The sequence below is a fragment of the Anguilla anguilla genome, chromosome 1, assembly GCF_013347855.1.
Source record: "Anguilla anguilla isolate fAngAng1 chromosome 1, fAngAng1.pri, whole genome shotgun sequence".
Taxonomy (NCBI): Eukaryota; Metazoa; Chordata; class Actinopteri; order Anguilliformes; family Anguillidae; genus Anguilla; species Anguilla anguilla.
The window spans coordinates 78,612,719-78,638,135 of record NC_049201.1 but is presented as its reverse complement, the minus strand read 5'-3'; the positions used below and the strand labels follow the sequence as shown (position 1 = coordinate 78,638,135).

At 49.5% G+C, this 25,417-nt stretch overlaps 1 protein-coding gene across 3 annotated transcripts; it reads left to right on the top strand.

Moving 5' to 3' along the window:
• On the top strand, positions 1-24,908 carry LOC118207346 (KH domain-containing, RNA-binding, signal transduction-associated protein 1-like). Of its 3 annotated transcripts, none has more exons than XM_035380842.1 (11): positions 1-359; positions 8,633-8,757; positions 11,096-11,212; positions 11,721-11,867; positions 13,773-13,912; positions 14,191-14,509; positions 17,257-17,327; positions 18,412-18,470; positions 20,567-20,771; positions 23,119-23,182; positions 24,077-24,908. In XM_035380842.1, the coding sequence occupies exons 1-9, from the start codon at positions 266-268 to the stop codon at positions 20,668-20,670; spliced, it is 1,176 nt and encodes a 391-aa protein (XP_035236733.1). In that variant the 5' UTR covers positions 1-265; the 3' UTR covers positions 20,671-20,771; positions 23,119-23,182; positions 24,077-24,908. The 3 variants fall into 3 exon arrangements, with proteins under 3 accessions (XP_035236733.1, XP_035236718.1, XP_035236727.1); XM_035380827.1 differs by having other exon boundaries at positions 3-359; positions 13,770-13,912; XM_035380836.1 differs by lacking the exons at positions 23,119-23,182; positions 24,077-24,908 and having other exon boundaries at positions 3-359; positions 13,770-13,912; positions 20,567-21,980.
• Positions 24,909-25,417: the final 509 nt, after the last annotated feature.

Here is a 25,417-nt window from a genome sequence, read left to right as displayed (position 1 = left end):
GAATTCTTTTTCCTCGGCAGCAGGTCGTTTTTTGTTCTCAATCGGTTTCCATTTCCAGCAAGCGAGGGAGACGGGAGCCATTAGCGTGAACATTAACGGCATAGGTTGCTAGCTAGCTGGCCCGAATTACAAATTCTCGTGTCGTATGAGAAATCACCGTGGATCATTTACAAAGAGGAGTCTGTACGACCTAGCAGAAACACCGATTTCTTTCATTTCCCCCCGTTTTCTTAAGACCGAGAAGGAGAAAGAATAAAAACACAAAATGGAGAACGAGAGCAAATATCTCCCAGAACTACTGGCTGAAAAGGATAGCCTGGATTCGTCGTTCACTCACGCGATGAAACTTTTATCTGCAGGTAAATACCACTGTACTCAAAGTACCTCATTGTGGATCTTAAAGCATGTTGTTGCTTTTGTCGCGGGCTTCTTTTCAAGTTGTACAATTTAAACAAGTAGATTATTTAATTACTAGTTCTGTTTGTTTGGGATCAGTTATGACAAAAGGTTTCCGCGGGAACCGTTGGCGTGCACGAGGCTGCTTAGGCTAACGGTTCGTTAGCTTCCCGAAAAACTTGAAGTGACCCCCAATGTTTTAACTAACTTCACCGCTGATCGTATGCGTCACAAGTTAAACTATTACAGGTTAACTATAGTTGTATCGTTGCATCTCACAATATTGATTTTTGCCACTTATTTTTAACTAGTTCAATTGGGAGCACGCTCTCTGATCTACACGATGTTGCACCGTAGTTTTTAGAATACAGCCTACCTTTCTGGCTAATAAGTTGATATATAACGAACATAACGTTAGTTCTAATCTCAATGTTAGCTTGGCATTTTAACCACGTGGTCGGGTTTGTGAGACGTTTCTTAAAGCCGCTACTCGTTAACAAGCTGGCGAAACCATCGTGTACATAGGAATCAAGTCAGCCTTTGTCCGCACCCATGTGTGCTAGCCCACTAACTTGCTCTCGGTTGAACTATTGGCTAAGCTATCGTTTAGCTAGCTATCCATGTAAACTTCTGGAAATCTGCACTCGCACGTTTAAGAGCCGACGGAGGATTAGCCAGCCGTCGATGGCTTCCCCCTATGTTTAATCTGAAACGTGGCTTCCTGGTTGCTTTGGTACAGTGCACGCCGCCTAGTCAGTGCGCAGTTCATTGGGCTAGGTTCTCACCCGCGTTCCGTCAAATATTTAACGTTGAAGTTCTGGACTTACCAGTCCTACTACTCTTATCACTAACATTCCTTACTTATTAGCTAACGTTTGTAATGTTATAGGACCTTGTTCAATATCCATTCATTTGTTAGCGAACTTCGATGCGTAGACTGGAACTGCCTAGTTTGTCAAGTTGGCCGTTCACCTCTGCCGCCCTTCGACATGGTCTCATTTACAGCAAGATGCGGCTACAGAAATGTTTAACTTGCTTCTAACAGCTTGATGATTAATGATTAATTTACGTTAAGATAATAATTGCGCACAGATCGATCCAGTACCATAAAGCTGGGGTCCAGTTATTCACAGAAACAATCCGTATTTTGTAATCGGTTAAGACAATTGTTAGAACAAGGTGCGTTTAAGCACCGATGTATATTATAATCACACAACGCCAATTCCCGACATTCATGCTCTGGTAGAACTAGTTTTGTAATAATTCACCCTCCGGTGACTGCTAGCTGCTCGCATTCCCCTTCCAATGTTGTTTTCAAATTAAAATTAATACTGAATTTTCGTAAGGTTACATGGTCATGGATGTTCGATTATTAATTTGAACAGTTGTTGCTTCGTCCTTGCCGAAATAAAATGGGTTCAGTCTCGTCTTGTATGCAGACACTGGGAAGAGGAGCACACACGCATTTGGATCCGATCGTTTTACCCATTATCATTTTTATAGCATATTTTAATGACGTGTGACTGGCATTCCTCTTAGCAGTTTTCCGGAACGTTTTGATTTAGGCTCCATTATAATTTGGACACGCTCTGTAATTGCATCTTTGTGTTTGTTGCAAGAGACCACGTTTTTTGAAAGGACTACTCAGTCAGTTTTTTTTTAAACCACATAAAGCTTGAAATGAACCGTGTAAAATTACCCCACCCCCCCTTACAAAGATTGTAAACGTGGCGAAACCGTATTCCTCGGAGACTCTGAAACGAGCGCGTGGTGCGTGTAGCTGGCTGGCTGAGGTTTCGGGATAGTCGCTGGTTTTCAGCCACATTGTCTCCGGCAGGAAATCCGTTTAGTATGTGTTGCGCTCCCGTCGTAAATCACCGTCCCGGTGCCTCAAGGGTGACGCGAGGATCAGCGCCGAAGCACTACGCCCCCCCCCCCCCCCCCCCGCCCCTCAAACACTTACAGACCCACACCTTCAGTCTGAGTGGTTGCCAGACTCAAAGTCCGGGGTCTGATCTTGTCTGGATAGCAGAATGGCACGTACAGCTCTTGAGGCCTGAGCTCCATGTGGTTGCAGTCGAGTCGTGAACCCTCTCCAGTTTATCATACGGATTGTGTTAGATGAACACAGTCTTCGCTGTAAAAGTGTCAGGGCTGCTTGTAAACAATTTCTCTCCCCCCTCTGCAGCCGTTATGCTGACTAGCAAGGCTAAGATTTTTTTTTTCCACCTCAATTGTCCATGTTTGCATGTTTGAATTATTAATGGTCCTGTGTAAGCTGATCGTGTTGACAGGAGTCAGTCAATTAGACCCACGTCATGGGCTTAATTGCTGCTGTCTTGTTTAACGCCCGTGACTGTGCCCTGTTGGAGTCCCATGCATGTCTTGAGCCTGGAATTAGTTGCACATTTCAGCGAAACGCCTCATATTTGCCAAAACGACTGGCAAGGCTTTTACTGAATTGTGCCTCGTATGCGCAACAGATTTTTTTCCCCATGGCCTTTTCTTGTTTTTTCTCTGTTATCATAGCTTATGGCTGCACTGCCGAGGCAGCCCAATCACAGCGCAGCTTTGCAATCAGACCCCTGATTTGATTTAGAAGTCACTTAATCTGAATGAGTACACACACGCACAACCACCCGCCCCATGTGTGCCCTGGAGCAGCAGTGCATCTTCGCTTCACCACCACAGTCTTTGTTATTTCCCTATCATGCTGAACAGGAAAATGAAATGTCTGCACATAAAACCAGACCAATAAAGTCGGCTCCATTTTGAAGAAATATTGTTTTTATTGTCCTGTCTTAACTTCATTAAACAATAATAAAAAAAATCTATTCTATTCAATTCCGATTGTTTTTTGAGAAGAATAAAATTGGGTAGGGAGGAATTTTTTTTCTTGTGCTGGACAGTCAAGACCTCTAGAGTGAGTGTTCCAGCCGGCGAGCTGTGCTTGTGTGCTGTCCAATGGGACCATCTCATGTTTGACGACGGTTTCTCTTTTTGCATCTGGATCTGCAGCGTCTCCCTAGGAGGGTTTGGTGTACAGGAAGCTACAGCGTGCTGAGGCTCATTCAGCGTAGTGTAAAGTAACCACCGTGGAAATGTGCTTCTGTGCCTCTGGCGAGTGCCACTGTACTGCAGTCTCTGCGGCTCGCGCTGCAGAATGGTGCAGTTTTCATTTTTTTTTTTTGTGTGCCAAGTTTTTAATTTTAACCCTGCATTAGTTTGGGAGGACGTACACTAGCATGCACGGGCACCACCCCTTAACACGAGTGTGGCTAGCCAGTACCTGTCAGCTGCCACTCCTTCCCCCCCCCCCCCCCCCCCATGTGCAGACGTTGCGACGGCCAATTATGTGCTGGTGTCCCTGCCCCCGTGTGACTTGTGCTGTGGGTAGTGCCACCGTGCTCTGAGGATGCTTCAGAAATGCAAATGAGTACAGCTGTCCAATAATGCTGCTTAAACATGCCTTTAGTTCCGTCGCCTTTGACATTTTAGTTATCGGTTGCATTGGGATTATTTATATATTTTTTTTACATTGAAACACTGTATGCCATTTGCTCATTTCTGCAAACAATCTTTTGTACACTTGTGCGTGTTTTCAGTATTTCTAATCCGCTTCAGTTTACTAGTGCGCGCAGTTTCATAGGATTGCAATGTAGCCGTTCTCAAATTCTAGAAATATAAAGGCACTTTAGCCTGATGTCATGAACTGTATAGACACGGGATTTAAAATCTGCGTAGTGAGTGCTTCATTCTGATTTGTTTTTATTTTGTACCGTAGGCTTGCCTTCACTCGGGGCTGACAGGGTGTTAGTCTGCTCTTTTTGAACGGAAATAATCTAGACTTCACGTTTTTCACACGTGTCTGCCAGGTCTACGTGTGTGTGCACAGGCCTTTAATTGCTGTCCAGTGTTGAAATGTTTCTGCTGTGCTTTTCATGCTTTGGTTGCTGTGGTGTAGATGGGCATGCCTGCTGCTTTGTGTCCAGGGTAGTATTGTTACCATGACTCCTGCTTGAAATGCGTTAGTGTTCCAAACATTGGAGTTGACAGGGTTGGCTCTCTGGAAGTACAGATGGAAAAAAGCAGCTGGGTTTTTGTGTCCTGTTAAATATTTGTTCAGAAACTTAACAGAATAAGCTGATAGGAGGGTGCTGCTTGTTATTGTAGGTTGCATTAGGTAAAGAGTCTTTACATTTGGCTGCTTGTATTGGCTTTAAAATTTGTTCTGGCATCAGATGACTTGAGAAACCAGTGCAGCCTCACAATAAGGCAGTCAATCCTCTTGGTGGCGCTACAGTCAATTGTGGCATTCCTCAAGGCTGCAGTCTTGACTGGCGGTTAGTCTCTTATTTTATGTGTTACTTTATCAACAATTGCAATCTTGCAAGAACACTTGTTGGTTCGGAACCCCCCCCCCCTTCTCCATGCATGATTTCTAGCTGCTACTGCCCCTCTGCAAGTAGGATTACTGGGTGCTAGCACCTGCATATTTTATGCTAGCCCAAGGGCTATATGTGCTCTGGCTACATGATATGCTTGTTAAACTGTCAGGTTTGGCGATCAAAATATCATAAATCTTGTCTTGGACGACCAATGGGATGCTCTTTATTTGTGTACTGTTAGTCTGAATGTTAGTTTGAGCATTAGCTAGCTACAGCTGGCAGTCTCTTGTAGGCAGTTATAGATAACGTGATCTATTCTATAAGGACCGTTAGCTTACCTAGCTAGCCAAGGTAAATTACCCTGTCACACAGTACCATTGAAAAGCATTTTCTTCCAAGATGTAACTGGTGAATGAAGTAAAGGTATCAATAATTGCTACCTAGCTACTTCTGTGAAGTTACAATTTGCTGGCAAGGAGGAAGTTACAGTAAATTAGCCTCTTGAAATGTTGACCTGCCTGCCCAATAGAAACGGTGTGAGCTCAGATCTGTCTTTAATCCCACTCTCACCACCTTCTGAATTCTGCTCTTATGTTTATTCTGGTTTTAGTGAGCTGTATCCAACTCTCTTTAGCATTAGACACCACTGGCAATGTGTGTGGTGCTGGATATTTCTCTCTGCCTCTTTCTGTGATTGCTACCAATTAAGCATGGCTGTTCCCAGATATCTTTAAAAAAATAAATATATAAATCAAAGCAAAGTTACTATTGCCTGAAGTTAAACCTAACAAATTCCAGCTGAAAATGCTGAAAGCAGCACTAATGCTTTCTCTTCCATTCTGTGGGCTTCAAATGGTCTGTGTGTGTAACAAACTTTAAACTAAACTTTTTATTTACCCGCCTGTGAAGATGAAATTGGGGGGGGGGGGGGGGTGCTTCTCTATGCCTAGCCTGGCCAGATGTTTCTGAAGGGGAAAAGGTTCTGCCTGTGGTGTCCCAAGATTTGTGGAGAGATCTGAAGCTGCATTATTCTCTGATGTGATCATTACATCTGATGCAACGGAGAGAACAGTTTGTCCAGTCCTGTCAGTGGGACAGGGGAGTGACGACGGGCCTTGAAATTACGGTCAGAATGGTTTGAGTCTTCAGATGGGCCCTGCGGGTCCTGTACTGCTCGTACGGAAGGCGTGTGTGTGCGTGCGTTTGTGTGTGTGTGTGTGCGCGCGCAGTGCATCACTGAGGGTTGTGTAGAGACAGGTGGCAGATTTCAGATCAGGTGTTCTTATTTGCCAGGGGGGGTCACGTGACCTCCCCGGGCAGGTGGTGGGGGGGATAGGCGTTTGTGCGCCGCTCGGGGGGAAATTCACGTATTTATAGCGTCAACAGATGCTCTGTGTTTCCTGCTCAGGGAGACGCGTCACCTGCCCGTGTGAGGGTTGCTGGGAGTTTGTAGCGTTTCGGGGGCTGTGGTGTGGATGTCTAATTGCAGTGGGGTCTTGTGACGAGGTGAAAGGACTGACTTAAGGAAATAGCGGTACGATTATGCAGGTCTTTGGAGTCTGTGAACATGACTGTGTCTTCAGCGCGTTGTGTCAAACATCAAACATTACATGAAAAAAAAACGACAACTTTTCCCTCCCAAAAACCTGAGGCCTGTTATGTAAATGCCAGCACAGTTCTCGTGTGTGACTCCTTTCACAGTGCAGTAGGCAAAACAAGACTTGTGTGCCGTGAACAGATTAGAGAATTCCAGTGATTGTGCCACAATGGAAATCATAGCACATTCTAGTGTGGAAGACAGCGTAGATAATGAAGATTTGTTACGTGTTTTTATGGCTCGGTTTGTTTATTTGCGGCCGGTGTGGAACGGCGTAGGCCTTCTCCTCCGAACATTAACAGCCGCTTTTGGTTTGTGGGCTTCTGGCAGCGGCGTGTGCCGTAGCGCGTTTGGCTGTACGGCGAGCAAACCGATCTGGGAAAATCTGCTTACCCAGCAGCCATCAGCCAGCCAGCCAGCCATCTTGCTCAATGGTAATTTATTTTTTTTCCAACAAATGTGTTCTCAGCATATTAGGGGTATTCATAAATTTATGCATATTCCTCAGCGCTGAATCCTTGGCGTGCTGCGTCTGACTGTGGGCCAGCTTGCGTCTGAACAGTCGGAGAGTAACTAGTCTTCTAAATCCGAGAATGTGGCTTTTCCGGCAACCCCCCTCCCGATTGTGAGCGGAGACGCGTTTTGGGCGTCGCGGACAGACGGCTGTGACACGCGTCGCGGGAGCGCGGTACGAGACGCCGCCGGCGGCTGGAAACGCTCGGCTCAGCTCGCCGCTGTCACTCACACGGAATTTGGATAATGGAAAACTCCGCTTTTGATTATCCTCGTGGAACGCGAAAAGCGCCTGACAGGTGTGTGTGTGTGTGTGTGTGTGTGCGCGCGCCTGACTGGGATCAAGTCCAGTGGAGTGTGATTATGGAGTCTGGGCGACGCTTGCCAAGCGCGCTTTACAAACCGCACAGAGGCGTGTGTGGAAGCGTGGGGGAAATGTTTATCGCGGCGCGGTTCTTTGCCTTTGTACACGCGTCTCGAGGAAGTCTGTCGTCGCTGCTCGTTGGTCAAAGTCGAGGGTCAGATTTTTGTCTGTACCAATGGCAGTCAGGCTCACTGCGTGCTTGCAAAGACTCACATTCACAACCACGCCAGACCTTTTACCCTCTTCTGCTCAGTCACTGAATTTATCATTTCGGGCTATCCAGGTCTGACGCAGGCAGATGTCTTGTGGGCGGAGCTTGTGTGTAGCTGCAGACCGGGGTTGGCTCCTGCTGTTCAGTGGGACGGTGCCGGTTATAATGGTGTAGCCCTTCTGTCTCCTCCCTGGGGACGAAGGGTCTTCTTTTAATGGGGAAAGAGGCGAAGAGCATCACTGCTAATGGGTCAATCGGTGGCTTTGCGTTTCGCCCTCCACCTCCCCCGTTGTCAGAAAAAGATGTTGAGCATCTGTTACTGAAGTGCAGTTTTATCCTCTCCTGTGGAGGGGGGAAGGGTGGGGGCTCTAAGAGCAACCTCATTTACAGTAAAAGCACTTTGTGTGGGGTGTAAGGGAGGCAGTTTTTTTTTGGGGGGGGGGGGGGGGGGGGGTTGCATTATGCATCCCTCAGTGGTGTATTAGTGCCAGGATGACCCGCCCACGGTCCCAGGCAGCTTTGGCTGGAGCTGCTGTACAGCCAGATACTTTTGACCATTTAGCAGAGAATTTTTGCCAAAGCAACTCAGAAAAGAGCATGGTAAGCAAATGCCACAAGCCCTTTGAAGAGCAGGTTTTTTTTGGAATGATTCTTTTTCTTTTCCAGAATTCTCAGTCAGTGTTCTAGAACTCCACTGCTTTCAGTCACCAGCAGTGGTTGTGACATCAGCATTAGAATGTTCAGTTAAGAGCATTCTAATTGCATGTTTGTGATGTCACATCTTTGAAGGGTTTGTGGTAGAGGCGGGCAGAGGGGCAATCATATGCACTGCTGTTATGGCACCTTGCCTTTACACAAAGGGATGCATTTTTAGATCAGTTTAGTGTCTGGAAATGAGGGCTTCAAGATTTGATGAGGAAAACTGCATCTCTGGCAGCAGGTATTTTGATGAGTTTATTGTTGGAGTGAATGAAACTGCCTGTGCAGCTTTGGTTTTACTTGTGAAGATGGTCATTGCTTTTAAGGAAGATGCTCTTGTGCTGTCTTCAGCTGTCAAAGCTGCCCACACTAACTGCCAGATTGTTCAGGAGGAAAAGTGCTCTCTGCAAAAGCCCCCCCCCCCCTCAACTTACCCGTGCTCCCTCTGTGTTCCCTGTGTTCAGAGATTGAGAGGATTCAGAAAGGAGAGTCCAAGAAAGAGGAGGACGACACTTACCTGGACCTCTTCACCATGAAGAACATCAAAGTGAAGGAAAGGGTGCTGATTCCTGTCAAGCAGTACCCAAAGGTGAGTGATGGGGGCGCTGTTACTCAATGCCGATTTATTTTAATATATATATATATATATAACCAATCTTCAATAAAAACTATACCCGCATCAGTTTAATCATACATGGTGAAAGGAGCTTAAATTGCAGAGATGTTCAGACATGGCAGGCAGTGCTGTGTTGTGCATGGTTCCTGCAGTTACAGTGCGGATCCTTTCCCTTCTGCGCTTCGGGTTTGTTCGCTCCTGTGCTGCTCGAGGGCAGTAGTCTCTCAGCCCGGGCAGACCGTTCTACAAATGTTTTGGGTGTCTCCCCCCCCCCCCCCCCCCCCCCGCCTTTTTATCTGCACAATGGGTTTTTGGTCCTGTGGAATTTGATAAACTCCACGCTGTTGGTTCCTTCTGTGGCTTGGCCGTTTTAAAACCCGTCCGTCGGTACTTATCGAGTCTGTCGGTCACAATGGGCCTCCTCCCGGTTTGAGCCTGAGCCGCTGACGTCTCTGCCCTGTTTTAATGGGGGTCGGGGCCGCCTCGGTGGAAGGTGTTAACGTCTTGTTAACGGTGCGGACGTTGGTGTTAAGGTCCCGCACCTCTCGGCGGCGTCGGGCCCGTCCGCACAGAGGCGCTAACGTCCCTGACTGGGTCTACCCGCGGAGACGTTAGCACGCTGGCGCGGGCGCTAACGGCAACATCTCCGTGTGGGCTCCCCGGGGGCGGCCGGAGGTGTCGGGTGGTTGAGCTGTCCTCGGGCGTCCCCGTCGGATTGGTCGATAGCACCGGGTGCTTTTAATAGCCCTGTAAAAGGGGGGGAAGACGTGCTCCACTGCTCCCTTCTCCCTCCCCCCCCCCCCCCAGCCCCCTGTGAGGCATATCCACAGGACTATGGGAACCTCCTACACACTGTGGAGTGGCGGGGGGGGGGGGGGCTCTTGAAGGGGAGATTAACTGAATCTGCTGGTGGAGGTGGGGGGTGAACCTACAGCTTTGGTCCCCCCCCCCCCCCTGTTATCGCCGTCCCCAGAATGCCGTTTAGTGGTGGATTGATCCGGCTGGCTACTGCTGCCACGCTGAGCAGGAGCTCCTGTCTGCACTGGGAGCAGCTGAGGGTGGGGAAATGACGCTGGTGTTAAGTGTCTGAGATCCGTGGCCCTGTCCAACTCTCCCCTGAACTGCTCCCCCCCCCCCCCCCCCCCCAACATCGCCAGCGTGCCTCCCAGAGTTCACCCCAGGACTGCTGATTTCGGCCTCTTTATCCCCCACGCCAGCTCTGTTAAGAGTCCTCTTCACCCCCGCCCCCCGCCCCTTCCATGTTGGGTTTTGGGCAGGCGAGAGGGGTTGCTGCTGGGCTCCTGCTCTGTTGGGTCAGATTGGTATTCTGGTCCTGTTCACAGACATTACATTTGTCCTCATAGTCCCAGCGGGTGCCCTGCTCTCAGTCCTCAGTCTGCCCCCCCCCTTCCCCCCCCCAAGAAAAACAGACTCCAGGACCCTTGGCGGTGATTTAAGTAGTTTATTTTTTTTGCAGTATTTTAGAGCGTTTTGCACCAGGACCTCTGACTCAGCTCCTGCTGGGTTGTGCAGCTCCTGCTGGTTTTTTTTTTTTTTTTTTCTTTTTCTTGGCGCGTGTCATCACTTAAGCGCTTAATTCGAGCCTCCGATTGGCCGGCGGCCACACGCCTCGCCTCCCAGGCCGCCTGCATTGGCTGGCCGATTTGAAAGGCGAGCGCAGGAGCCCAGCAGACAGCGCTGCGCCGCGCCGCGGGACGCTAGCTCCTCGTTTTAGCAGATGGTCCGATGGTTGAGATTCGCGCCCACACGCCGTTACCAGACCGTACCAAACGGTCAATCGCGACGTCTGATTCGCCTTGGAAACCGAAGCCCTGCTTCGGCTCCAGCGTTATGAGACTCTACGCTGCTTTTTGGCGCTGATGCCTTTCGCTGGTAGCGCTGAGCTTTTCCGTTTGTGTTGTCTTTTGAAGCGGATTCAAACCGAGATGCCTTTGTCCCATCCCTGTCTCTTCTCCGGCTGAACGTGTAATCCTGGCACGTTGGGTAGATATTCTAATTATAACTTGCAATATCTGTCCTCTTGAGGGAGAACAAGATGGCGTACTGATTTACATGGCAATCACTCATTTATATTTAACCGTTTCTGAATAACAAAAGCCTTAATGAGCAGCTGGAATGTTTTGTGCCTTGGCATTCCTAGTGTGGGCTGCAGTGCATTGTGGTGGAATTGCACTTGAGTACGAATGGGGAGATTTGCTCACTTGCGCTCTAAAGACAACAGGATGCTCTTGTTGTGCGTTTGGACTTTGGTTTGATTTCCTCTCTCCTGCTCTCTCTCTCCCCCCCCCAGTTCAACTTCGTGGGCAAAATTCTGGGACCCCAGGGAAACACGATCAAGCGATTGCAAGAGGAGACCGGAGCCAAGATCTCGGTCCTGGGGAAAGGATCAATGCGCGACAAGGCCAAGGTGAGTGACGCGCCCCTCCAGCTGAAGCTGCCATTGGCCACCGCAGGGGCATTCCAGCTTAGACATTGGTCAATCTTGGAAGGCGGTGGTCTCGACTACTTTCCGGTGTCTCGTAGCTTGAATTGCCTTAGACTAGTGGAGCCAAATTATGGGTCATGGAGGGTCGAGAGTGTGGGTTTTCATTCCAATTTCACTAATTAACACGCCTTCTGCCAGAGAGGAGGGAACCAAGTAGCGAAGTCGGCAGGTGTGGTGATTGGTTGGAATGAAAGCGTGCCCTACTCTCGGCCCTCCATGATATAATTGGGCACCACTGCCCAATTACTCATGTTCACAATGTTGATGTGATTGGCTGGGAAATATTACATTCAGGAAGTTTTTTTTTGGCTCTGAACTGCTCTGCGTTTACCAGGCTTGTGGTGAATGGGTATAAACATGTTATGTGATGGCTATGCAACCCCATTTCAAACCAGCACGCTTTTTTTTCCCCCCCTTGTGTTTTTTTTAGGAGGAGGAGCTGAGGAAAGGAGGTGAGCCCAAATACGCGCACCTGTCCATGGACCTGCACGTCTTCATCGAGGTGTTCGCCCCCATCCCGGAGGCCTACCTGCGCATGGCCCACGCCATGGAGGAGGTCAAGAAGTTCCTCATCCCTGTGAGTGTCTGAAACTCAACTTCCCAGCGTGCCTCGCTCCAGGCGCCTGCGCTCATCCGGCCCCACCCGCCTTGCCCTGCTACAGTAGCCCTCGTGCTCGCTGCTTGACTAGATCTGTCGCACGTTCTCTATTCCCCTTGCTTGTCTTCCTTGTAGCTGTTGTAGGTAATTCTCAGAGTGAGTTTGTGGGTGATGCGTTGCCGTCGACTTTGAAGGCAGGAAGTTGTGTTATCCGATGATAGGAAGGCTGTGGGGGGGGTTGAGGTGTGTGCCGTTGCCAAGTAGAAGGGTGCATTTAACTGTTAGAAGAGTGGGTTTCTTTTTTTGGAATTGTTTATTTATTCCCCCCTTAAGTTGGTGTTCTGGAACTCCACACCAGCAGTGATTACTTCAGCATAGGAATGTTTCTCATCACACGTTTGTGATCTCACACCTTCAGTGCTTTTGTTTATTGTTTATTTTGGATCCCCATTAGCTGCTAGTCTTCCCGGGGTCCACGGCGCTTTTGTAGCCTTCTCAGTGCCCGTGTGCGTGACTCACCCACCCCTGTTTGGCAGCTCCGGCGGTGTCCCATTAATCACTTGGCAAAAAAGCGGCTCTCTGCTAGCCCCGGCGCTAACCGTTTGGCACCAGACGGTCGCCTCGGAAACCTGCCCGGCGTGCCCGCGGGAGTCTGTCGCTGGCGCTCGGCGCACCGCCGTGGTCTCCCCGGGGTTTTTGTATTTAAAAATTTTTATTTTTTTATTGGCCGTCTGGGAGCGGTCTGGCTGCCGAGCCAGCCGGAGAGCGGGAAGTGCGGTCTGACTCACGCGCCATGTGACCCTCAGTCAAGCGTCTGCGCGCTGATCCGCGGCGGCTTTTAATCGCTCTGTCGTCAGAGCTGTTAACGGATAAAGGGCCTCTCTGCAATAACACGGCCTTTGCAGTAAAAGGCCACCCGGTCATCCGTTTCGCCTTCCCCCCCGCCATTTCCGTGGATACCGGGAGCGTGACGCGCGGATGAAGCGCCTCACGCCGCCCGCCGTCCGTCTCTGCGTTAGCGGAGGTTAGCGGAAAAGTCGGCGCCGCTGCCGGATCCCAGGCGCGATCCTGTCTGCGCTGGATCGGACCAGCTCAGCTTGCCTTTATTTCAGGAGGATGCCGCCATCTTTAATTTCCGTTACCGTTCTCTGTGGGCTAGTGAATGGGAAAGGCGGTGAATAGGGAGGGCAGGGGGGGAAAGGCCTTTAGGTTTTTGGGTGAAGTGCCGGCGATGGGGGCGGTCTGCGCCGTTGGGCATCGATCGGCTGCGATGTAATTAAGGAAATGGACGCGCGACGTTGGCGGGGTGGCAGGGCGAAGTGGAGCTCAGGCTGTGAGCCTCTCAGATGAGCTGCTCGGTCTGCCGCTCTGGCCCTGCTCCCAGGACGTCCTTCGTTCTCAATGGCTTCCGTGGAGACGGCATTGTGCTCCTGTCTGCTCTGTCCTTGGCCATCTCACTCTTCCCTCTCTTCTGTCTCGCTCTCTCAACTCTGTTCTTTCCTGTCGTCTTTTTTGTCACTGTTGCTTCCTCTGTCATCACTCTTTCTGCCAGTGATCCCTCTCTCTGTCATTACCCTCTCTCCTGTCCCTCATCGCTGTCTTTCTCTCCATCGCTGCCTTTATTTTCTCTCTTTCCCCTGCTCTCTCTCGTTGTTCCCCTCTCTCCTTGTTCTTTGCAGTTCTGTCCATCTCTCCCCCTTTTTCTTTGCTCTCTCTCTCGTGTGGCCCATCCCATCAGTTTCATTTGTCTGTGCAGTTTAGCCTTACGACTCTAACACAGAGTGAAGTGTGACCTCCCTCCCTCTAGGGGGCGGTGCTGTGTTGTGCTGTCCTGAGCACTGAATTTAAAGCCCTCGCTCTGTTTCCGTTTCCACTTTCAAGCAGGACATGATGGACGACATCTGCCAGGAGCAGTTCATGGAGATGAGCTACCTGAACGGCGGCCAGGAGGGCGGGGCCCGGGGCCGCGGAGGGCCCCCAGGCAGGGGCCGTGGGGCACCCCCACCTCCCTCACCTGTTGCCAGGTACAGAGCCCAAAAAAAAACCAAAAAACCCAAGCTAACTCCTTTCAATGAGTCACCAGGATTAATGTGTAGTGGGGATGTGTGCTAGTGAAAGTAAATAAGTAAATGGTGACACAAACGGGGCTAATGAGTAACTCATCTCCAGCTCCTCTTCTCTTCAGTGAGCTTACCGATCGTTTGCCCAGCCAGTGGAACGCAGCCAGTGGCAGTAATCGTGTGAAATGTTCCTCCTGCTCACTCATTGGCTGTGTGCCTAAAGTTTGGTCTCCTCTCCGCAGGGGTAGAGGAATGCCTCCTCGAGGAGGCGCCCCGCGGGGCGGCCCGGCAAGGGGAGGGGTGTCCCGGGGAGGGCCCGCTGGCCGAGGCGTACCCCCGTCCCAGCCCGCCAGAGGGGGCGGAGCCAGCAGGTCCAGGCCCCCGGCGCCGGGCGCTCAGAGGATGCTGCCCCCCCCGGCCCACTCGCACGCCCACCAGCACCAGCACCAGCACCAACACCAGCAGCATCACCAGCAGCAGCACCAACACCCGCTCACACACCAGCACCAACACCAGCACCAGCAGCCCCACGCGCCTGTGCCTGAGCCCTACGAGGAATACGTAAGCCTCCCCTGCCCTCGCTCCAGTGCTGCGGTTACTGTTTCCATAGTGCGCTCGCTCCAGTGGTGCGGTTACTGTTTCCATAGTGCACTCGCTCCAGTGATGCGGTTACTGTTTCCATAGTGCGCTCGCTCCAGTGCTGCGGTTACTGTTTCCATAGCGCGCTCGCTCCAGTGATGCGGTTACGGTTTCCATAGCGCCCTCGCTCCAGTGCTGCGGTTACTGTTTCCATAGTGCACTCGCTCCAGTGCTGCGGTTACTGTTTCCATAGTGCGCTCGCTCCAGTGATGCGGTTACTGTTTCCATAGTGCGCTCGCTCCAGTGATGCGGTTACTGTTTCCATAGTGCGCTCGCTCTGGTGATGCGGTTACTGTTTCCATAGCGCGCTCGCTCCAGTGGTGCGGTTACTGTTTCCATAGCGCGCTCGCTCCAGTGGTGCGGTTACTGTTTCCATAGCGCGCTCGCTCCAGTGATGTGGTTACTGTTTCCATAACGCCCTCGCTCCACTGATGCGGTTACTGTTTCCATAGTGCCCTCGCTCCAGTGATGCGGTTACTGTTTCCATAGTGCGCTCGCTCTGGTGATGCGGTTACTGTTTCCATAGCGCGCTCGCTCCAGTGGTGTGGTTACTGTTTCCATAACGCCCTCGCTCCAGTGGTGCGGTTACTGTTTCCATAGCGCACTCGCTCCAGTGATGCGGTTACTGTTTCCATAGCGCGCTCGCTCCAGTGATGCGGTTACTGTTTCCATAGCGCGCTCGCTCCAGTGATGCGGTTACTGTTTCCATAGTGCTCTCGCTCCAGTGGTGCGGTTACTGTTTCCATAGTGCGCTCGCTCCAGTTATGCGGTTACTGTTTCCATAGTGCGCTCGCTCCAGTTATGCGGTTACTGTTTCCATAGTGCGCTCGCTCCAGTGCTGCGGTTACTGTTTCCATAGTGCCCTCGCTCCAGTGATGCGGTTACTGTTTCCATAGCGCGCTCGCTCCAGTGATGCGGTTACTGTTTCCATAGTGCTCTCGCTCCAGTGCTGCGGTTACTGTTTCCATAGCGCGCTCGCTCCAGTGGTGCGGTTACTGTTTCCATAGCGCGCTCGCTCCAGTGATGCGGTTACTGTTTCCATAGCGCGCTCGGTCCAGTGCTGCGGTTACTGTTTCCATAGCGCGCTCGCTCCAGTGGTGCGGTTACTGTTTCCATAGCGCGCTCGGTCCAGTGATGCGGTTACTGTTTCCATAGCGCGCTCGCTCCAGTGGTGCGGTTACTGTTTCCATAGCGCGCTCGCTCCAGTGATGCGGTTACTGTTTCCATAGCGCACTAGCTCCAGTGATGCGGTTACTGTTTCCATAGTGCTCTCGCTCCAGTGCTGCGGTTACTGTTTCCATAGCGCGCTCGCTCCAGTGATGCGGTTACTGTTTCCATAGCGCGCTCGGTCCAGTGCTGCGGTTACTGTTTCCATAGCGCGCTCGCTCCAGTGGTGCGGTTACTGTTTCCATAGCGCGCTCGGTCCAGTGATGCGGTTACTGTTTCCATAGCGCGCTCGCTCCAGTGATGCGGTTACTGTTTCCATAGTGCGCTCGCTCCAGTGATGCGGTTGGTTACTGTTTCCATAGCGCGCTCGCTCCAGTGATGCGGTTACTGTTTCCATAGCGCGCTCGCTCCAGTGATGCGGTTACTGTTTCCATAGCGCGCTCGCTCCAGTGGTGCGGTTACTGTTTCCATAGCGCGCTCGCTCCAGTGATGCGGTTACTGTTTCCATAGCGCGCTCGCTCCAGTGATGCGGTTACTGTTTCCATAGCGCGCTCGCTCCAGTGATGCGGTTACTGTTTCCATAGCGCGCTCGCTCCAGTGGTGCGGTTACTGTTTCCATAGCGCGCTCGCTCCAGTGATGCGGTTACTGTTTCCATAGCGCGCTCGCTCCAGTGATGCGGTTACTGTTTCCATAGCGCACTGGCTCCAGTGATGCGGTTACTGTTTCCATAGTGCGCTCGCTCCAGTGATGCGGTTACTGTTTCCATAGTGCGCTCGCTTCAGTGACGCGGTTACTGTTTCCATAGTGCGCTCGCTCCAGTGATGCGGTTACTGTTTCCATAGCGCGCTCGGTCCAGTGCTGCGGTTACTGTTTCCATAGCGCGCTCGCTCCAGTGGTGCGGTTACTGTTTCCATAGTGCGCTCGCTGCAGTGATGCGGTTACTGTTTCCATAGTGCGCTCGCTCCAGTGGTGCGGTTACTGTTTCCATAGCGCGCTCGCTCCAGTGGTGCGGTTACTGTTTCCATAGTGCACTCGCTCCATTGTGATGCTGTTATGGAGTTGCTGATGCCCCAGTGCTAACACATGGCTCTAGCTCCATTGAGTTCTTTCTCGCTAGCGCCCTAGCTCTGCTGTGGTGTAGCTGACTGTCTGCTTCCCTTGTCACCGTTGTGCTCTACCCTTATTGTGAGGCAGTCTGCTGCTGTGCTTCTGCTGTGCCCTAGCGCCACTGTGATTGCCTCCCTTGTTCCGTTGTCACCTTGCAGGGCCCTAGCTTGTTCCATACGGTTACAGTAGTGCATTTGTTCCATGCTGATGCGATAGCTTCCTCTGTGCCCTTGTGACTGTTGTGCTTTAGCTGTATTTTAGTGTTGGTTGCACATTTATTTGCATTCGTTGTGTTTCTGTCCAGAGCCCCCCCGGCTCTGTCTCACACTCTTAAACGGTCCTGACTGTTCTCTCTCTCTCTCCTTCCTCCTCCTCCTCCCCCCCCCCTCCCCAGGGCTACGAGGAGAGCTATACCGAGCCCGCGTACGAGAGCTACGAGAACTACTACAACCCCGCCCCTCAGGCGTGAGTGCCCCGCCTCCCCACGCGCACGCTGAGCGGCCCTGCTCTGACCTTTCAGCCCCGCCTGGCTGATGATTGCTCTGCTTTATCGCGCTTGTTTTTAAGACGGCTGTGTCCAGTCCTATCCGGAAAGGGCCGGTGTGGGTGCAGGCCTTTTGACTTTACCCAACACACATACACCTGCTCCTACCCACTGTCTTGATTTGAAGACGGTTATCAATTAATTGATCCAATCGGGTGTTGCAGCGCTGGGCTAAAACAAAAGCCTGCCCCCCCCCCCCCCCCACCCCCTCACCTGCCCTTACGGGATTAGATTGGACACCTCTGTGTTAAGGGAAGGGAGACCTGGCTCTGCGTCCTGCGTTCTAAGCCTGCAGTTGTACCTTCCTGCTCAAAATGGCCGTAGCAGTCATCGTCCAGTTAATTGGGCCCCTTTTGAAGCCCTTTTTTTTTTTTTTCTCTCCGCTTCTCCTGCTGAACAGATGGACCCATTAGTCACTTGTTTTAACCCTCATGCCAGAACCGTAGATTTGAATTCTCAATTAGGGGCGAAAATGTGGAGAAATGTTATCAGCAATTTTTTTTCATTAAGGTTTTTTACTTAGTCTCTTTTTAAGCCCGCATTACCGATGCATGTTAGATAAGCTTTCGCTTTTAGGGGAGGTTTGTAAAGCACCGCTTTATCTGGGTGGCTGTGTTGCGTGCTGCTGTGGGCCTATTAAACCATAAAAAAAAAAGGGATGAGAGGTTTAAATACACTGCCCCAATTTCAGCCTTCTCCCTGTGCTCCACTGTCCTTACAGATTTAACTTCTAAAGCTTTGAGTGGTCTGGACCCCATTTTGCTTTGATCTACCGAATCTCTGCTACGACAGAAAAAAAGAGTGTTCTGTCAAACCAATGAAAAGACAATGGGAGGAACCCAGTTTGTAGTTTGTATAGTGATATATGATCGTGGTGACTTTAGGTGTTTGATTATTAAGTAGTAATTGTAGTTTTGTTTAATAAGTATGAATGTCATTGCGGTATTAATTGTTAATAATAATAATAATAATAATAATAATAATGTTTTTACTCCCATTTCTCAGAGACACGGAATATTATGACTACGGGCACGGGGAAGCGCAGGAGGGCTACGAGTCTTATGGTGAGTCCAGCTGCGCATACGTGCGTCCGTCTGTCCGTCTGCGCGTCTGCGCGCGCACGCGTGTGGATACCCCGCTCTGTCTGCGCAGGGTTCCGTAGGGCCTCTGCTCGCTGGCGCAGGCTGTGCAGGGAGGAGCTCCTCTGCTCTCAGAGAGCAGCAGCCCGTTGCCGCGGCAGCCAGAAGACGGGCTGCGTTCCGCTCCGCTAATCCTCTGGCAGCCTGGCCGGCTCGCTGCTCTCTCTCTGGAAGAGCGGAGGGCGGGGGATTCTCCGCGCAGACTTCCCCTTTCTCTCTCTCCTGATTAATAAGCTCTTTCGCTGACTCGGCGGGGGGCGGGGGGCTTTGGCGTGTCACAAACCCGCGCTCGGCGCTCTCTGCTCTCTCTGCGAGCCCGCGGCAGCCAAACTTAAATAAGTCTGTTCCTCCGGAGACAGTTAGCAGCCGAAAATAAGCCCCTCTTAAGAAGGAAGGTTCTGGAAAGCGTGCTGGCGCTGAGTTCTGCGCTGAGGGGATCGGGTCTGCCGGGACCGGTTCTGGCCCAGTTCGCCGCCGCCGCCGCCGGGTCCGTTGCGGTCGGCTTGCTCCGCGCCGCGTAGAGGAAGTGTGGGTTTCGGAGGCGTCGCCCGGGGCGACGGCGCTCCAGTCGGGCCGCATCTGCGGCAGAACGAAGAAAATGGCGCTGGCGCCCCCAGGAGAACGAGGCCTCGCCCTGCCGCTAGGGACGCTGGGTAAAATACAGAGCGGCCTTTCGCACCGAGTCGCTGAAATACAGTCCGGATTTTAAAAAACGCGGCGGTGTCTTGTGTGCAGTCTGCCTAACGCGCGTTAAGTAGAGCCGCTCACGGAGTCGTAATTCCTTTATCGAGGGCGTGCAGCGCACTGCTCTGAACACCCATGTCAGGAATCGGGGGTTTTTTTTGGGACCGAGCGCGAACGAATCGCGTTCAGTGCATAGCGAGCGGGGAGGGCTAGAGCATCGCCAGCGCATTAATCCCCGCGCGGACCGATCTTTAATTAAAAACACCCCCGAGTGTGGAAAACTATAATTAGGAAATTTAAGACTGTTGAGAAGCCGGTGTCTTAATGTTCAGTCGAAGTGTCTCGGGAGCTCGAGTACAGATTGTTGAGTTTGGTGACGAGTCGATGTGCTTTGTGAAATGACGGATGTGGAGGAGGGTTGCGCGTGTTTTCCTGGTAAAGTTGTTCTTTCTTTTTCTCGACTGGTTGTATTTTTGGCCGTGCTGGTTCTCGGCCGAAGAGCTACGCAGAATCGTTTAAATGCATACGCAGAAATTCGTTCGTACGTTTCCCAGTAATTTGGTTTCGGATGATTTGTGTCTTACCATCGCACAGCGAACGAGTCCTTTCCATCCCCGAGTTAGGGGGAGAGGTGGCGGGCGTGGCAGGGCGTGCGGAGCGGACCGGTTTCAGTTGGAGTTATCCTTTCCGACAAAGACAGCAGTTGCCGTGTGAACATTGGAGTTTAACTCTGAGACGCTGCTCGTCCGGGGCTCGTGCTGATGCTGTGTGCTGCTGCGTCAGTCTCTGTTGTGCGAAACTTATGTAGTGACGCAGCGAATTTCGTGCCAACTTTTTGCCTTGATTACCCCCACCATTTATTTGACCTGACGTTTTCCGATGAGCTACAGTGGCAGTTTGCATACGTAGCCGCGGCTAAGTGTGTTACTGTGGTCTGATACCATAGTGAACCAGCGTCGGTCTATACAGCAGTAACAAACAGATAAATGGAACGAGAAACTAACTGCATTCACACGGAATTAAAGGGACAGTTCACCCTGAAATTAAGTTGTTTCCACTTGCCCTCTATGCTATGTATACAGAGTTTCAGTGAGGTTTCGCTGAGTTTTCTGGACATCCACTGCAGCGCTCTCTGACACGACACGGAGCTCAGCAGGACCGAGTTTGTGGCGCCCGAAGTTCCCTAGTGGAAATGTGGCCATTAGGTTTTTGGGTGAACTGCCCCTTCAGTGTAGTGGAGCTGTTCTGTCTGTCTCTGCTTCTGACCTCGCCCCCCCCGGGCGCCCTCCGTGTGTCTCCCCTCCCCTCTCCCCCCCCCCCCCCCCCTCGCCCCGTAGCTCAAGACGACTGGAACGGGACGCGCGTGCCCAGCGGAGGAAAGGCCCCCCCCACCCGGCAAGCCAAACCAGGGTACAGGGATCACCCGTACGGAAGATACTGAACCCGGCCCGGAGCGGGCGGCGCAGACGCCTGTGTGTTGCCCCGGCAACCGTCTGTGTCCCCCCCCCCCACCACAGTTCTTGCTTTTAACATCCAGACAAAGTAATTGTCCATTAGTTTTGTGTTTCGTTTAGATTTTTTTTTTTTTTTTTTGTTTGGTTTAGTTTTTTTTAGTTTTTTTTTTACTCTGGACTTTTTTCCCCCCAATTATTTTAAAATTGGCTTCTGTATGCTGAAAACTTCAGGCATTTTAGGCAACACAGTTTGTTCACATGCTTTTATTTTGAATTTTGTTTTGTCCTTCCCGCTTTATCGCACTGTTGACAGTTTAAAATGTTATTTTTTTAAATGGCTGGTTTAAAAAAGAAAGAAAAAAGAAAAAAAAAAATCAGTTTCAAAATGTGGAAAAAAATATCCTTGATAGACTGTATAGTTTAACATCCTGTTAGTTTTGAAAGTTAATTTGTGTTGCTTTAAAAATGATTCCGATAAGTGGCAGTTGCAGATTCCCATTTAGGCTACATTTCAAAATTCTGTTCAGTATTCAAAGAAATTAAACCTTTAATGTAATCTTCATGTAATATAGGCAACTAACTCTGAAGAATGGGGGGAGGGGTTGTCGGCACCTTTCTGTATAAAATTAACTAGACTTAAAACTGCTTTTTTAATTTAATTTCACAATATTTTGGATTGACATAGAGTTTTGAAATATAGCCCAACTAGACACTGTTGAGATGATCCTTTATCGTATTCAGAGCTTTTGATTGGCCGATTCTTTTCCCAGTCCTCCAATTGTAGACGGCCCTGGAGTCTTGGAGTGCCAGAGATATTGGGTTTAATGAAGGCAAGTGACCCTGTGCTATAGCTAGTCTGGCTATTCACCCTTCTGACTCTGGATATTTTGGCTCAGAATTGATGATCCATTTCTTTGGCTGTCAAGCTGGGATAGAATGAAAACGCGAAATGTCCCTTGCTCTCCTGGAACGGGTTCTGATTCCAGGCCTTATACCATTGCAAATTGCGTATTGCTGTCGGCCACAACTGATTTACCCTGGTCTGAGAAGGATTTGGGACTACATCTCTACAGGGTCTTTTTGTAAAGAGGGACACTGCAGCTAAACCCAGTACTTTGTACATACTTAAAACTTCAAATAACTGTACGTTGCCATTTTAAAGCTGTACCTTCTCCATAAAAAAAAAAATGCTAGTGCAACTTGTGTAAGCTTGCCTAAATAGGTAACTAAATATCTGTCCAAAAATGTTTTGCAGCAGTTTGTCAATAAAGCCTAGTTTTTTTTCTATCAAAATAAACCTGGTATATTTTCTTTGTTTCTGTTATCCATAAAATAATGCAATACTGCCATTTTAAATAACATTTAAATAACTCAATTACACCCTCAGTCCTAAGTTTCCCAGGGTCTTCAAAGCAGTTAAATCTTAATGATTGCATGTAGAACGAAGACACAAAAAGAGCAAAGGAGGATGTTGAGCTGACTGCTCTGTATCACAAGAGCTTATTCTTTTATCTTTCTCTTTCTTTATTAAAAAAGGACCTAGAGGTAAGACCTTCTACGTCACCTTTAAAATAAACCCTGATAGCTTCTATAATAACCAAGGTAATGGATTTCCAAATATCTACATTTTAAGATTTTCGAGAATGCTTTAATGCTTTGGTTTGTATTACTTCTTGTTTTTGTTTTATTTTTGGTTTAAAAAAAGAAAAAAAAAAGAAAAACAATCCCAACGTTAAATGACTGTGATCTTACTTCGTAATGAAATGCATTTGTTAGTCTTTTCTGAAATAACTGAACTTCAGCAACCATTCAGGTTTAGCCAGCAGGGCTCGTACTTGACATTGTGATGAAAAGTCACGTTTGCCGACTGGTTTTATTAAAGTTGCTACCGTGCAGACGAGAGGATAAACCTAGAGCACGCCACAAAAGAAGGTAACGCTAACCCCAAATCTACAATTTAATAGTTTCGTATAAATTGCTAGAACCTGCGTGTGAGTTAAAACTTTCATAGTCATTTCAAAATACACAGAATTTAAAAATGTTCACGCAGTACTAAGAAAGAGGAAAAAATAAAATGTAATTGTTTACTAACATTAATATATATGCCCCAGAACAGAATGTAATGCAACTCTTGCTAAAAAAAAAAAGAGGAAAAAAATAGCTTTAAATACCAAATCTAGACCAATATCTGTAGACAGTTAACCTGCTTTTTGTTTTGCATACTTTTTCTCTAAAGATTTTACTGTTGCCTAAAAACAAAAAACAAAAAAAAGTTAAGTAATTTCTCAAGGAAAATAATCTTAAGCTTGAGTTGCATGACTTTTGCTGTGTAATGTAAGCCTTGCATGCTGATGTTCTTTCTGTTCTCTATAGTGTGTGAAATGAAGTTTTGTCTTGTGTGTAGTGAAGTGTTCCGTTTTTGTTTTCCCCTGCAGGTAGTAACTAATGAATTGTCTGAATCTCTGGAACTGGAATAAGAACTCTGCTTCCCTTTCTCAGGTGGGTGTTGGACCAACATAAACACCCACCCCCCCCTGCCCCCCCCATTGCAGAATAATTTCATAAGCTCGACTGACCATTTATTTTGTTCCTGGATTTTGAATTTTACCAATGGGGCTCAGCCCACAGACGGCGTAGAGTGCAAAATGTTAATGGCTATAGCTAATCCTATAGCTAACGTGCACAAAACGTTTGCGTTTGAAAGCGTGTCCTTGACGCGCCTTTGTCCGTGCTTTTCCGTTTTAATTTCACGCCATGTACGCGTTGTGAACACTTCAGCGGGAAATGGAGCGGAGGTTTAGTCGGTGATGAGGAAAAGAGGAAGTGTAGAAAACCTTGGGTCAGCTACCGGAGGCTACTGTGGTCTGTGACGTAAGCATTGCTTATAAAATGGCCGACCATTTGGACGCCCAGCAGAGGCGAATGGAGTCCTTAGTGAGCCGTGAGCGTCGATGCCCCACCACAGCCTCGCGGTTTTGTGCGGTAGTGTAGTATACTGGGTAAGGAGTTGGTCTTGTAACCTGAAGGTCATAGGTTCGATTCCTGGGTTGTACCCTTGAGCAAGGCACTTGACCCGCATTGCTTCAGTATATATCCAGCTGTATTGATGCAGTGTAAATGCTATGTAAAAGTTGTGCCAGTCGCACTGGATAAGAGCGTCTGCTAAATGCCTGTCGTGTAATGAAGTCCTGTGTGGCGTCGGCTGCCTGACGTCAGTGGAGGTGCGACTGCAGTTCTACCGGCTGACCTCACGTACCTGATGTACGCCAGAGAGAGAGGGTTTTATGCGATGGTTGATTTGTCGCTTTCACATGAAAAGACGGGAGTTGGATACCCAGGTCGATCGATTTGTGACCAGATGTTTCTCTCTTTTCTGTCGTTTTCTTTTCGCAGGTCTGAAGGGAAGAGGTTTGGAGGGAGCGGTTCCAGTGGTTGCCGAGTGAGGCCCCTCTAGACTGAACCTCCAGCAGTCCACGGGGGTGTTCCTCAAACGGGGAGGAGGGTTATTGGCTCCTGAGGTTGTGCTGTGATTGGCTCTCTCCAGCTCATTCTGCAGTCTGATTGGCTGTCTCCAGCCCATTCTGCAGTCTGATTGGCTCTGGCTGTAAATCCGTCTGGCTAGCCCCTGCTGCTTCTCTGTTTGGAAACATCCTTGAGTCTGTCGCCCTGATCGTTTCAGCCCAGAGCTTTAGAAACAGAGTTGTATCAACTCAGTTTGCTCCAACGGAGCGATTTTTAACGCAGTGGCGTGCCGTGGGGGGTCTCGGTAGTTCCAAACATCGGGAGCTAGCAGTGGCTGAGAGCAGCGGTGTTTCTCACCGTCTGCGATGCGCTTTTCAAAGGCCAAAGGAGGTAGAAATCCAACGGCATTTTGTGATCGTTTATTAGCACCATTTGACTCCAATGAACAATGTGCTAAAGCCCGTGAGCTCATTACTTTCCACCTAATTAATAGACTTAGCAAATGTTAACGACGTTAGCTTTGATAATGGATAAAGTTAGCAACACAGCACATCGATATTGCACGTCATTGCTCTAAATTAGAGACTGAGACAGCTGACTGTGTTTAAGGGGGAAGATGATACTCGTTAAATATCATTGGAACGTGTGCTTTTTTGGTCTGGTGAGAGGTAGTAACCGTTCCCCCTCCCATGGGAGAGCCGGTGCACATTCCCCTCCCCTGTGTGTGAATACATTTCAATAAATCATCCGATGAAAAGATCCACGTCTGCCTCTGGCTCGTTCGTTTGCCGTTTTCGTTTGTTGTCTGAAGGACGCGTCTGCAGCGAGGGGACACGACCTTGCTTGACTTGTCGCTGTGCTGGAATAAAGCCTGGAACGTGGGTCTCGGAATTCATTTTCGCAGTGATGCCTGCTCCGCTGCCCCTCAGCGAGATGGTTTATTGTCAGTTCATGTAGTTGAACTGTTTGGGTTCAGTTTCCGCAGTTTGCTCTGTCATTCTGCAATCGTGAGCGAAAGTGTTCCCGGTTAACAGTTTATTGGTCAAAGTTTGTGTTTTATTTTTAAAATGCATGCTTGCTTGAGCAGCCATCACATCAAAGTGTTATAAGGTTATTGTAGGCATTGTATGGAGAGATTTTGTTCCTGAAAATAAATTATCCACACTATCCTTGATAGAATCTAATTTCCTATGCTCTTAAACTTACAGTATCTGGGTGAGATTGTCATGTAGTTGTCTTGACTTCTGCCAGAATTGAGGAGTATTGAAGATA